Here is a 14,527-nt window from a genome sequence, read left to right on the forward strand (position 1 = left end):
GATAGGTGACAGGGATCAGGGATAGTCCCGTGGGCACGAGCCAGGGCACCATGTGCGGATTTCAGCATACATGGGGCTGACCTCGTGACTGGTCGTGGAACCAGCCCTTTCACACTGCTTCTCTCCAGGTTGCCTCATAGGGAGGGGTGGTGTTATAGAGCACAGCAGGTACACAGCGTTAGTTCATAGCCCCTTTCACCTTTCCCGCTCGCTTTCACACATCTGGAGGCACTTTAGCTGTGGTGTAAGCCAGCCCTGACATTTCAGGGAGGAGGAGATTGTCCATTCCTCACTCTTCTGTTATTTGACAGTATAAATAGGATATTTTTCCAGATCTATAAAGTTAGATACAGCTTGTGCACAGTCATTTTACTATGAAATTTGGCAAACGTTTGCATTCATGACAATGGGAGTGATAAGAGTCACTCTCTTAAAATCACAGCAGTCGTATATTAAGTTGTCAGTGACCACGAGACCAGGAAACCATTGTGATATGAAGTGAAATTTTCAGATATACTGAGGAGTAAGTGGTTCATATGAATAAGAGAAGGTAAAAACCTCGATTCTTATTTTGATTTTATCTCCCAGAGGGGAATTAGACAGTTTACCTTAAGTGATACATTACCCTATTGAAGTGTTAAAAATAGGTTTCTAGTAGCTTAAATGCTTCTTATTTCTGCAGAAAATAAGCATGTATTTGTAAGCTTCTCGTGGAGGTTACATATGTCATTATACATGATCGCCTGCAGCCTCACTGAGATTGTATTTGTATGTGCTTTAAAATACAAAGGCAGCCTAGCCAGTGTAACTCAGTAGTTGAGCATTGACCTATGAACCAGGAGTTCACGGTTCGATTCCTGGTCAGAGCACATGCCCGTGTTGCGGGCTCAATCCCAGGAAAAAAAATTATATATATAGGCAGAACAGTTTTTTCCCTCTTAGCTTTTCTCAGTAGCAGCCCTTATTAAACATGATATTTTTGCATTGTTTTGATATAAAAGACACACTGCTGTTTGAACAGAATATTTAGATTAACTGTCTTCCTAGTGCATTTTACAGTAAGAGGAAACATTTACATAGTGTGCAGAAAAACAGCTACTTTCTGCTAAAATAATTAAAAGCTTATAAGCATAAATATTCAGAATAAATAGCATATATGAATTATGGAATTATATTTTAACAAAATTAATTTAGATATAAATAGGCTTTGATAGTTGTACATAATCTCCCTTCTCTGTGTATAAATATGAAATGCAAAAATTCTTGTGGTGATCTATTTTATACATATATTTCATATATGTGTATATGATATTAAAGCATACATGAGCTATAAGATATCAAGAATCATCCTACCCTCATCAGTTGGCCGAATTGAACAGGTGAGAAGAATAAATGTAGCTCAGCTCTACATAATCTAACATTCAAATGTGCTATCAGCACAAGTGAAACTCCAATATACATCCTGTTGTAAAGACCATAGGTGACCACCATATATTCAATTTGAGTTCAGCAATTCACCACACCTACCACTGAACATGAAGACATTTGCTAAATTTCTACAGTAAGCTTACTGTAATCTTGGAAATTCCACGCATACCCTACCTAGCCTCTTGTTATGCATTCATTTCCATCGTCCATAATTCCCATTCTCAGGTGCGTAGAGCTTACACTCCCAGAAGCATGATTCCTTCTACCTATGAGAAATAATATATATCAACACAGTTCATTGATGGACGTCAAAGCAGTGAGATCAGTTTATTCTTCTAAGCAGCTAACAGTTAACATATGACAGTTAATGAATTTCAATAGGAAAGGCTCCTTGAGTTCCAAAGACATGGATGCCTTTCTTTGTGCAAGCTCTGTCAGTGTCTTCCAAGCCTCGAGGCACTGACAAATATTGTTAGCTGGCTTGCAGCAGTAATTAAGTTAATGATCCAAGATTTTGTTTCATGGTGCTTCAACACATCAAGTTATTTTTGCCAGAAGCGTGTTAGTGTAATTCAAACTGCTGCATTCCCTGATAATCACCATGCCATTAACTCTAGAACTGAAGTAGATGCAAAATAATACGGATTGTATTGCTGACTTTAGTTGGGTGAGAAAGCATGCATGAATCTTCCAAACCCGAGACATAGGCGTTTATGAGATTTCTTTTGATTTTAAGTAAAATTATAGCATCTTTCCCTCACATTAAAAAAACAGGCTTTTGTGAATAATTTAAGTAGAGTTTTCAAATTGTATCTTTAAATCTCCATTTCTAGTATGGCAACCACTTTCAAATTTACTAATTGTAAAACAATTTGCTGATTAAGTGGAGTACTCAAACGAAATTTTTGAATGGTAAATAATTTACATACTCTAACACCCTACAAATAAGACTATTTTTCCCCAAACTTAACTATACATTCATTTATTTGACTCCTACCAAAGTCATTTCTTGCATTTTTATAATGATCTACCAAGGAAAAATAAGAAAATAAAACATTTTTAAATTAAAAGCTTAAAAGTTTAACTTTTTTCTCTTATAGTGTCTATTTATATTGTTATATCTGCAAAAAATCAGATTCTGTTGAAAATTTATTTTAACTTCATTCTTAAACCACTATTTTGGTTCCCCTTGGTCCCCCAATTCCAGTCTTCACAAAGGGAAGTCTCTAATTTTGTAATCCACGCATGTTTTCACAAAATAAAGGTGATACTGACCACATCTATAAAGTATATTAATCTATGTATTCAATACATGCTACTTTTAATGCAACTCTAAAAGGATTTTCAAAAAAAGAACATGAAACCTTACTGAGTCCAGTAACACATGGGACAGTTACATATGCTCTTATAGTGGGGGAAAATGGTAGAAGTTGTGACTTTCTTTATGGCAAATAAATAATCAAAAGTATAGCCAGTAGGTCTCATTTATTCTCTAGGGGGCAATACTGATGTTTTGTTAAGAAAAAGAATCCCCTTCTTTAGAATAATCTGTCTCACCTCCAGTTGGAAAACACCGTAGGAGAGAGTTCTCTATGACACAGCATGTCTCTGGTGTGATGTTTGGACAGGCTTAGGTAACATTGTCCTGCCTGCAACACGTTATTATAATACGTAAAGCATAATTTCTGTGCTTCTATAGTGGTAACTTGTTTATGTTCATTACTCCCTCTTAGAATAGGAAGGTATTCTGAAATTGTTAGTGTTTTGCCTTGTAAGGAGGTTCCCAATGTTATTTATAAAAGGAAAAAATGTTGTGTTTATGACCCCATGAAGTAGAGGAACATTTCTGTGAGCAGTGTCATGAGGTCTGACTCACACTTGTCATTTCAAACCAGAACGGTTGTGGTACATACTCAAGCCACAAAAACAGAAGTAAATTAAACAGAAACTTTGACTGTTTTAAGCAGTTATTATGATGAAGTGGATTATCAGTGCTCAACATTAAGTTTAATTGTGCACATAAAACTTACATGTTTTCATGAGACAGTTAATAAAAGCATTAGTGCAGTAATGCTTTGCAGAAACAAACTCTATTTAATTAGATAAATAGTGAAACCCTCCTGTCAATGAATGGAAATTAAGAAACCGATAATATCACATTGTTTCTTAGAACCAGAAAGCTATAAACTCTTCTATTACACATGAAATCCATCTATTAAGAACATGTAATTGATCAGAGTGTAAGTTGGTGGTATTAAAACACATTTAAGTCTACATAGGAAAACAATACCACAACCAAAGCAAGTGGGACAGGGCTTATTTGTGAAGCCTGGATCTGCAAGCAGACCTACACTGGTGTGGGCTGTAGTTTTATCATTTCTTTGGTGGATATTAGCCTCCAAGGACCTCTTCTCCTTCACCTGTGATGTAAATGTTTGCTGTTGAGTGCACCATTTCCCCCATTAAAATAGAAACACTGTGTTAAGACCCTTGTCTGTTTTCTTGACTGCAATACCTCCATCCTCTGGCATGTCTGCTTCATAATAGGCACTCAGTCAAAATTAGTTGATTCAGCTTAACAAGATGATAAATGAGAATAGTCTTTGTAAACTGAAAAACCTGCCGGTTAGATATTGTTGGTTTTGGAAAAAAGTCAAAGTATTCATAATCCATAGTTGAGAATAAATATTGATTAGTATTTGAAAATGTATTCGGTGTCTTTTCTTAGGTCTCATTCTGCTTTACATCAGGTAGGCATGCATTAAGTTAAGGGATATTTCTTGATGGTAGTTCAATAAAGAAGCTAAATGGGATTGATTACTTTGAACAAATCTGAGCCAAGGACATCTCCACAGTGAAAATTATCCTGTAAAAGTTTCACCTCTTCAGTTATAAAATGTAGCAACATCGAAAAAAAATTAGTGGAAACATCTAAATTTCTTCGCCATTTATGATTTCCCTAAAAACAGTGTTTATTTCAAGATGTATGTGTAATTATTTCCTAAATATTATAATGCATATCTTTACAATAGGACAATTAAATAAGATTTTGAACTCTCAGATGATATTTCAATTTTCCCAAGTCAAGTAGAATGGTCTCATATTTCTTTTCTTTAAGATATAATCTCTCAGGAGAGATTTCTATATATGGTTATGCAGTGGTGGTGTTAATATATTTATGCGTAAGATTTTTTAAATGAGCTTGATGCTTTTCAGGGAAAATGTGTGAATCTTCAGTCAATTACTGTGAATGCAACCCCTGCTTTAATGGTGGTTCCTGCCAAAGTGGTGTGGAGTCCTACTATTGTCACTGTCCATTTGGTGAGTATAGCTCTGCTGGCCATATAAAATGTCAGTCTATTTTGACTCACAGTTTAGCAATTTTGTTTTATTGTGGCCCTGAGTGATTAAGATGATATGAAATGTTTTACACAGGAGATTTTGGCAAAATAAAATCTCAAATGTTTAATATTCTTAAAAGTTAATTATGGAAATCCCATTGAATATATTGCTTTGATCATTACTAGAAAAATAATCAACTAAAGATAATTGAATTTGATGTTGTGTTCTCAGGATATTTCCCCTCAATACTTATAGCTGTCTTCTTTTCAGCCTAGATAGAACCTATCATGTAAAAAAATCTTTCTGGCACTATTTGACATCATTCTCTATTTCAAAGCTTTAAAAATAATCCTTCAAAATGATTTTTGTTTTGCTTTGCTTTTGTTTTTTACATTAATTCAAACAGTTGTATGAGAAGGATTTATAGGCATTTTGTAGATAGTATCAACATAACTAATCAAAATTCAGGCTAATGTGTTCTTTTGAGGAAGAAAGTTGTTACAATTTTTTTTGTACACGTACCTATATATTCACCACAGTGACATGAATGAAAAGATTCCTTCCAGGTGTCACTGAAATGTTGCCAGGCACTGAAACATCCAAGGACTATGAGAAAAGCTTTGGAGGAAGCTTTCATTTGACCTTGGTTTGTGATCACTATATCAATTTAAAAAAAAACTTTTATTGATTTTTAGAGAGAGGGGAAGGGAAAAGGATAGAGAGATAGAAACATTGATGAGAGAGGAACATTGATTGGCTGCTTCCTGCACGCCCCCTACTGGGGATCAAGTCTGCAACCCAGGCATGTGCCCTGACCAGGAATCAAACCAGTGACCTCTTGGTTAAAGGGTCGACGCTCAACCACTGAGCCAAACCAGCTGGACAATTCCATCAATTTAAAGGCTGACTTAACTCACACTATAGTATTCATCTCAGATGTCCTGCAGTAGTTAGAGACCCTCTATAAGCAAAAGAGGAGAAGGATATTTTCTGGTCTTTCCTTGGACATATTACTGTGGACCTAAAATGTGAATTCTAATGTATAATTCAGAATAGAATTTAAACTTAAAAATAAACTGAGGCCTAGTAGCCAGTGAAATATACTGCTAATTGGTTTTCAAATAAGTCCATGACTCCATCTAGTTTTTATACAGCACATCAATAGAATGATAAAGAAAAACAAGATATAAAAATACCTTATTGTGAGCCATGCATTTTAGCAATGGTTCTAAGTCCCAGACATTGAGGGTTTTACCTAAAGTCAAAAAACAAAATCAGCCCTAACTGGTTTGGCTCAGTGGATAAAGCGTCAGCCTGTGGACTGAAAGGTTCCAGGTTCGATTCTAGTCAAGTACATGTACCTTGGTTGTGGGCACATCCCCAGTAGGAGGTGTGCAGGAGGCAGCTAATCAATGTTTCTCTTTCATCCATGTTTCTAACTCTCTATCCCTCTCCCTTCCTCTCTGTAAAAAATTAATAAAAAATATTTTTAAAAATATCAAAACAAAATTACCCCCAAATGATATAGAGACTAGAAATTTTTATTTTCAGTCCAGCATGACATTCACAGTATCCCTCCTTTTTAAAATGTATGTGAGATTCTCACAAACAATGCTCATGATTCAGGGAAAGGTGGATCAAGGTCAAAATAACCACTTTAGATCTACAATTTCTTTCTTTCAGTGATATCTTATAATCCTTAAAGGGTGTTGCCTTCTGCTCATAATCACATTCAGGTTGCATGGTTTAACTTAAGTTTTGGAATAAAAGATAAGGGGATTGGAGTGGAAAGTGGAAAAATGATTTCAAGTGACTGAATAAAGGTTGTTTATATTTTTAAAGATTCCTTTGCATCCCAATCACAAATATGAGGATTTAAGGTAATTGATACTAAATCAGAACAAACTGTTGCTGCTGTGTTGCTGATACAACAGTCACTGCCTATTGAGTGGAAGTATTTTGGGGTCCCCCACCTACTACAGCTCCCCAGGGAAAGGGGACCAGTGCAACCACATATATTAAAATAGAGACGGATCATATGTGGCTGGCAGTACAAATTTCTCTCCCTGTTCCCAACAGTGGCAAAGAAAAAAAATTATTTAGATTTAAATAGTCAGACAACAACAGAAGCACTTACAAAACAAAACAACAAAACCTTGAAACAGTAATACATGATTACAGACAGAACTGAAAGGAAAAGTATTTTCCTTTTCAAATTGAATGTGGGTGAAACATACAAATAAAAATGGCAGATGGAATGCCTCAAACAAATAGCTGGAGATCATTACACATGCATCCTATAAAACAACATCTTAACCATAATTTTGAAGTTGGAAAAAAATTTGCACTGTTTACCTTCTCAACAGTGAAAGATTTGTTTGGATTTGATTTTTTTTAATTTAGATTTTTTTGATTTATATTTTAGAAGAAAAAAAAAAAACACATAAAATGCTAAGACTTGCCCTAGCTGGTTTGGCTCAGTGGATAGAGCATCAGCCTGCGGACTGAAGAGTCCAGAGTTCAATTCCGGCCAAGGGCACATGCCTGGGTTGCAGGCTCAATCCCAAGTGTGGGGCATGCAGGAGGCAGCCAATCAATGATTCTATCTTATAATTAATGTTTCTATCTCTCTCTCCCTCTCCCTTCCTCTCTGAAATCAATAAAGAAGTATATTTTTAAAAAATGCTTAAGACTTTTATAAAGAGAACCTGTATAATTGTATAAGTATAACTTCATATACATACACACACACACAAAATCCCTTATTAGAGAAATTTTAATAATTGCTCTTGACTTTTATCTAAGTTTATTTTGTGGCATTTCATATGGAAGACAGTTTTAAAATCCTCAACTTTTCAACTTTATATTTTCAAAATAGAAATTTACTTTTCTCTAGAAACTATATCAAAACTCCTTAAAAAGAAAAAAATATATTCCATAAAGAAATATTTTTATGTTTTGATATACAGTATTGATTTTAGTTAAAATGTAGAATATGTTTCTGGGATCTGTATACTTTCTACATATGTGAATATACAATTTAAGCACATTTTCATAGATTTATTAAAATTTAATCAGAAGAGACCTGAGGAAATACATAGTGAAGATTTCTGCAATAATCTATTTAATTTGTATGCTTTATCTTTGCTTTTTCTTTAACTTTGGCTACTCCTTCTGCATATATAAGGTATATGTAATATAATAAATGTTTAATATAAATAAATTGTAAAATCTTATTGTATGTGAGTATAAATTATAGATACAACATAAAATATAAATACTATATGGTAGATATGATATATTTATAATATAAATAAATGTATAGCATATGTAATATATGATTTATAATATGCAACTCAAATATTTCTTTCCTTTTTTTAAACTTCAGTTAACAATAAAAATAAACTATTTATATTTCTACTCATTTACAATGAATGTGATTACAGAAAAAGAAAAGATAGTAGACACATGCTTTTATAGCAGCTACCAAGCTGTTTTGATTTAAAGAACATTTGGATAAAAAACCTAGTACAGCTAAACAACTAGACAATCAGGAGATCCGGCCTTCAGTGTTGGCTCTGTCTCCCACGGTTCTGTGGCCTTGGGCAGTTTTAAAGTATTCTGTAAAATGATGGCATTGGTTCCTTCTGGTTGGACAATTCCCTGACTCTAAATGTAACACATTTATAAGAGATGTGCAGCCAAAATGAAGGAATGAAACCTCTGCAAGTTAATAAGAGTCATGATGTATTGGCATGGGTTAATTTTCCAATCATTTGCTACAGTCTACTAATATTTGTGGGAAAAGAATTTTGGCATAGCATTGTAACATCAATAAAACTCATTTTTCAAGTTTGAAAAAGAACCAGCACAAACAAATGGGAATGCTTGATTTTGGAAAAAAAACAGAAAACTATTTCCAAGGAGCCTGGTATAAATCATGCCCAGAGTGGGTATGAAACAAGAAAGAAATAAAAACTAAGGCAGTTAATTTCCCTAAAAGCAGTGGTTCTCTTCTGTAATTTGTGACCCTTAAAAATACCACAGGTACAGGGACTGGTTTTTTTTTTTTAGTCAAAACAAAATTTACCATGCTCAATTGAATTAAAATTGTTTTTAAGAATTTATGAGATAGGAGAAAGAAAGAATTATATATTATGAAGGAAGTGCCTTGTTTGAAAATTGCAACATATGAAACTTTAAAAAGATTGACCAACTAATTTTGGAAGCTTTCCAGGAAAGAAATCTTTTCGGATACTTCATTCCACTAATTCTAATTTTTAGAAATGGGGCATACTTAAATATGTTCCCTAATTGGCCAAAGAAAAGCATTTAAACCACTTTATCATATCTGTTCTATGTTTTAAAGATCATCGATTCATTCCATTTCAATTCAGTTTAGGTAGTATTCTTTGGAGAATAAGAAAAAATGTAAGTGTAAGTAATTTTTGTATTTTAATCAAAGCTATTGAATAAAACTTCACTGGAATTTGATGTGTCGATTTTTCAATTGTTTTCTGTCTCTAGGTGTCTTTGGAAAACACTGTGAGGTGAATAGTTATGGATTTGAGGAGTTATCTTACATGGAATTTCCCAGCTTGGACCCCAATAACAACTATATTTATGTCAAATTTGCGACGATTAAAAGTCATGCTTTATTGCTTTACAACTATGACAACCTGACAGGGGACCAGGCTGAGTTTTTGGCCCTTGAAATTGCTGAAGAGAGACTACGATTCTCTTACAATTTAGGCAGCGGTACATATAAACTCACCACCATGAAGAAGGTGTCAGACGGACATTTTCACACTGTGATTGCCAGGAGAGCAGGAATGGTAAGGCACTGATGACTTCCTGATATGAACAGTCACTCTAATAAGGGATAGTAGGTAGCACCCTCATCCCAATTCTCAGAGCATAGGTAAGATAACTCTATAGCTAAGGTGTTGTCAGTGGACTCTTATGTGGAGTGGATGATTTTGCCTCTTGACCTCCAAGGTCCCTTTAAACTTCATGAACATTTGATTGTATCACCCAAGGGCTTGGGAGCAAGAGAGAGATAAAAGAAAAAAGGTACTTTGAGGTATGCCCAAAGAGAGAGCAAAAGGATTCTTTCAGTTTGTTTGTAGTATGTAGCCATAGTCATCGGGTTTTGAATAATACTAAATGTGGAAAAAAGAAACTCTTGTCTTTGTGACTTCTGTCAGTAGAAAATGTCTCCCTATTTCAGAAAACATTCAAAACAAGGCCCCTACTGGATTTCGAATCTATTTTCTACAGTTCAGAAGGACTTTGTTGGAAACTGGCAAAATCATTAACTTCTCAGCTTGAATCATTTCTTCGACAGGACAGAAACTTCTCAATTTATTACAGTACTGGTAGAAAAATTCAATAATAAAGAAGATGCATTTAACTCTGAAGATTAAATTGCATGAGCTACTATTCAAATAAAACTTTACCTCAGGTATTTTTAATTTGAGTTGTATCACTAAGCTTTTAGAAAATAAAAAAATATATTAAATATTAAGTCTGACTAAAATATGATACCATTATCTAAGTTGTTTTTTCTAGTTGAGACATTCATAAATATCCATGATACTCCCGAGTTTATTATTGCTTTAGGGATCTCTGGAATTGTTGGATACTTTGCATCATATATGCAGAGAGAGATGTGTTAACAGTTTGTTGTGTTGGGTTTTTTTTTAGAAATAAATGAAATAATCTACATAAGCAACATAAATTATATCATGAAAACCTAATACTGCCTTTGAGATTAATATCACTCAATTTTATAGAACATTAGAAAATTATTAATTATTAATTATTGAAAGAGTTAGCTAAATGAGACATTAAAAAAGTCTTGACATAGAATTGGAAGTGTAAATGTTTCCTATAATGTTACTATTTATTATTATTTCCGTGAAAAGGTGGCAAGAAAAAAATTTACATGGCTTGTGAGAGTTCATTGTCTGAAGCTTATAATAAGTAATAATAATTAACTGATAGAAATAATTTAAAACACTTCTGTAATATTTGATGCACAATAAACTATACATGGACCCCATTCATTATTTCTGAAATGTAAGGTATTTAAGATATACCTTTACAAGTCTCTCATCTAAGAGACACATTTTATGGACAATTCCTCAAAATCATATGTAATATTGATAAAAATGAGGTGTTAAGGAAATGAATAATTTCTATAAATAATGAAAGTGACTTGATCCAGGAGGACTAAAAACCAGGTAGATACTTTTGCATGTAAGTAAGGATAATGTTGGTCAATTGCTGGACCTCCATGTGTTGCTTCTTACACTTGCTCTGCTGTTAAAATTAAACTCAAATGGTAACCATTCTTATAAATTAATACTTGCATAGACAGTTGGGCCTTGAACAACATGGGTTTGAATTGTGTGCATCCACTTATATGTGGATTTCTTTCAATAAATACCTGTACTGTCTGATCCAGGATCAGGAGGCAGAGGGCTGACAGCACTCATTGGTCTTTGCCGCTTTATCTTGGTATCCACAGGGGGTCCTGAATTAACAGATAAAGAGGGACAACTTAAGTTTTGGGAAGTCAACAGTTATATGCAGATTTTCAACCTCATGCTCTTTATAAATAACTAGAGTCCCAGTGCACGAATTCGTGCACAGGTGGGGTCCAGCCCGCACCAATAGGGGCCTATTGGGGCCAGGCTGGCTGGGAAGGGGGGGTGCCGCAGGAGGTCGGCCAGCCCTGCCCCCGATGGGGGGGCTATTGGGAGCGGGGGCAGCAGGGGGAGGGTCCACATACGGTTGGCTGACTGGCTTCGCCCCCTGGTCGAACTCCCAGTCGAAGGGACAATTTGCATATTAACCTTTTATTATATAGGATGATTCTTATAAATGAAAAGAGCATCTAACTTATTTCTTTACATTATCTCAAAATTTAACTTTAATGCATGTATTATAATCTTCTTAGGTTGCTATAATAGTATGTACATTGTACTTTCAAAATCTTTTTGAATATATGCATGACATATTATTGGAAGAAGACTTTAAAAAATCAGAAATATAATGTGTTGTTTTTTTTCATTTGTTAGACTAGTTGGCTAGTAGAATAAACAGGCTTATCACTATTATAACTCCAGGAAGCGGTCTCAGACCCACTGTATAATATCTAAGAGATGTTAATGGCATTTTGATTCTTTCATCTATAAAAAAGGAGCCCAGAGAAGGTTTTTTAAAGCACTTTCCCACCCCTTATATGTAATTCCTTCACAACTTAGTTTTAGGCGTATCAAAGAAATATGTGTCCATAACTTACTATTGTATTTATTATGCTAAATCAATATGTTGTCACAATTTCACAATCACGTCCACATTGAAACCAGCCCTGGGCAGTGTTGGCTGGAGAAGGACACTGGGGTCAGTCGCACCCGGCTGAACGTTTCCTTCTCTTGCTGTACAGGCAGCTTCCTTAACTGTGGACTCTTGTTCTGAGAACCAAGAACCAGGATACTGCACTGTCAGTAACGTGGCCATCTCAGATGACTGGTATGTATAGCTATTAGTTTGATCTTTACCATTACTTGACATTAAAAAGGAAATTACACAATTGAAAGTAATTTTATTATGCAAAGTATTGCATCAAAATTTAAGGTCTTTCATCCTCTCCAAAGAGATTTTTGTGCTGCAAAATAAAAAATTAATAAGTAGTGTACAAAATTTGTTTTTAAAAAAAAGGTGTGAGATGAAGTGATAGGGATGAGAATACAGTTGCAGAAAGGAAAGATGGACATAGCCTAGAGAATCTCTGTGAAATAGTTGCATGTGACTTGGGTCCTGCAAGGCTAGGATAAGGGCTCCACCCCTTTTAAACACAGTCTCTGAATGTTTTATGTGACAAGTACTGATGGATATTTATCAATAGCACTTCAAACTGGAACACATCATTCCCAATCTAAAACATAAGTAACTTTAGTAGAAATAGTAACGAACAGAAAAATAAAGTGTCACATAATCCATTGCAGTAATCAACTTATTGGCATTCCTTATCATCTCTGTAGTGAAGGGAAAGCATAATCTGACATTAACATTAGAGTTGTCACTACTCCTAATGCATTTTATATTCTTTCTGATAGTGTGCTCCTTGCTAATTCAACATTGTTATATACATCCCACTTGACTCTCTGCAAATACCATTTCCATAAGTTTTATTATTATTCAGACCTTAAATAATCCTGTAGGTATCTGTCTGGTGGACATTCACACATCGGTAATGTTTTCCACTCAAATTTTCCATCTTATAACACCTGCCAGAAAAAGTTATCTTCACACTTTTTTTAAATGAAACCTGCTAAAATCTATCATGTTGGTACTAATATACTTTTCTTTCTTATGGAGGACTCTTGACGTTCAGCCAAATCGAGTCACAGTTGGAGGTATCAGATCACTAGACCCAGTTCTTCAGAGGAGAGGACACGTGGAAAGCCACGATTTCATCGGGTGCATCATGGAGTTTGCAGTGAATGGAAGGCCTCTGGAACCCAGCCAAGCTCTGGCTGCCCAAGGCATCCTAGACCAGTATGGCAATTTTATTTCTTACCCTTTTAAAGAAAATGCAAAAAATGTATGATAATTGACCATCAAATTATGAAATTGCTGTGCCAAAGCCCTAAAAATACCAAATGTTTTACATTGTTTTGAATTTTAAATATTTATTCATAGTTGTGAAATTTTGTTTGGCATGGCATGTAATATTTAATTAGAAAGTTAATTCTTATTTTCTGGAGTCTAAGAAAAAAAAATACATATGCATGTATGTATGTATATACCCTATCTTACAGAGTTATGGTAAAGTAGGTAAATCTTATAGAGAGGAACCTGGCACATTGTGATGTATGGGTTAGCAATAATGTATGTTCAGAAAAACATAAAGTAGCCTATAAACTAACTACCCACAGACACTCTTAGGTAATTGTTATGCCCATGACTATCCCATAATATGGATGTGCCCTATTTTAACTGTGGTTGTACACTTCAATTGTTTCCAATTTTATTTATATATTAACAGCCCTGTGATTAATATGTATTTATAAAATTCTTTGCTTGCATTATTTTCTTGAGATTTCTAAAAAGAAAATTTCAAAGACAAAGCCTTGAATACTTCCTCATGTTTATAACTTAAGTATTTTAATGCAACCTGCATTTGCTTTTATTTTTCCTTATGTCATCATTGTTTTATTATAAAATTGTACTATTACATTATGATTAATCACACAGTACAGGAAAATTCAGAGTTCTCATTGCCAACCATTGTTAAATAGTTGGGTATGCATTCTTCTGTATCTTCATGATCTTGCAAATATTTTTGGAAATATTGAAATTTTTAAAAAATATCTTTTTATTGATTTGAGAGGAAGGGAGAGGAAGACAGAGACAGAAACATCAATGATGAGAGAGAATCATTGATCAGCTGCCTCCTACACATGCCCCCAACCAGGGAGCCCACAACTGTGACCTCCTGGTCCATAGGTTGACCTTCAACCACTGAGCCATGTTGGCTGTGCAGAAATATTAAATATGTTGTGAACATCTGTTTTGGTCAAAACATAGAGATATAAGTCATAGGTATTGCCAAATTACTTTCCCCAAAGGTTATAGTGGTAGTAAATGTATATAATTTGTTGCCTCTATATATGCCTTTTTATAAGGAATAGTCTAGTGTTGATTTTCCCTCAAATCATGCTTCATGTGAATTATATGTTTTATG

At 34.5% G+C, this 14,527-nt stretch overlaps 1 protein-coding gene across 1 annotated transcript in view; it reads left to right on the forward strand.

The window, feature by feature from the left end:
- FAT4 (FAT atypical cadherin 4) overlaps positions 1 to 14,527 on the forward strand; it is a gene marked incomplete at its 5' end in the record, with an annotated part of 156,664 nt that overhangs the window by 126,962 nt on the left and 15,175 nt on the right. Inside the window, 4 exons of the mRNA XM_080672212.1 lie at positions 4,645 to 4,749; positions 9,298 to 9,605; positions 12,224 to 12,309; positions 13,159 to 13,338. Coding sequence (XP_080528338.1) covers positions 4,645 to 4,749; positions 9,298 to 9,605; positions 12,224 to 12,309; positions 13,159 to 13,338 — 679 coding nt within the window. The remainder of the gene's footprint in view (positions 1 to 4,644; positions 4,750 to 9,297; positions 9,606 to 12,223; positions 12,310 to 13,158; positions 13,339 to 14,527) is intronic.

This window comes from Plecotus auritus, assembly GCF_963455305.1.
Source record: "Plecotus auritus genome assembly, chromosome: 6".
In the NCBI taxonomy this organism is placed as follows: domain Eukaryota; kingdom Metazoa; phylum Chordata; class Mammalia; order Chiroptera; family Vespertilionidae; genus Plecotus; species Plecotus auritus.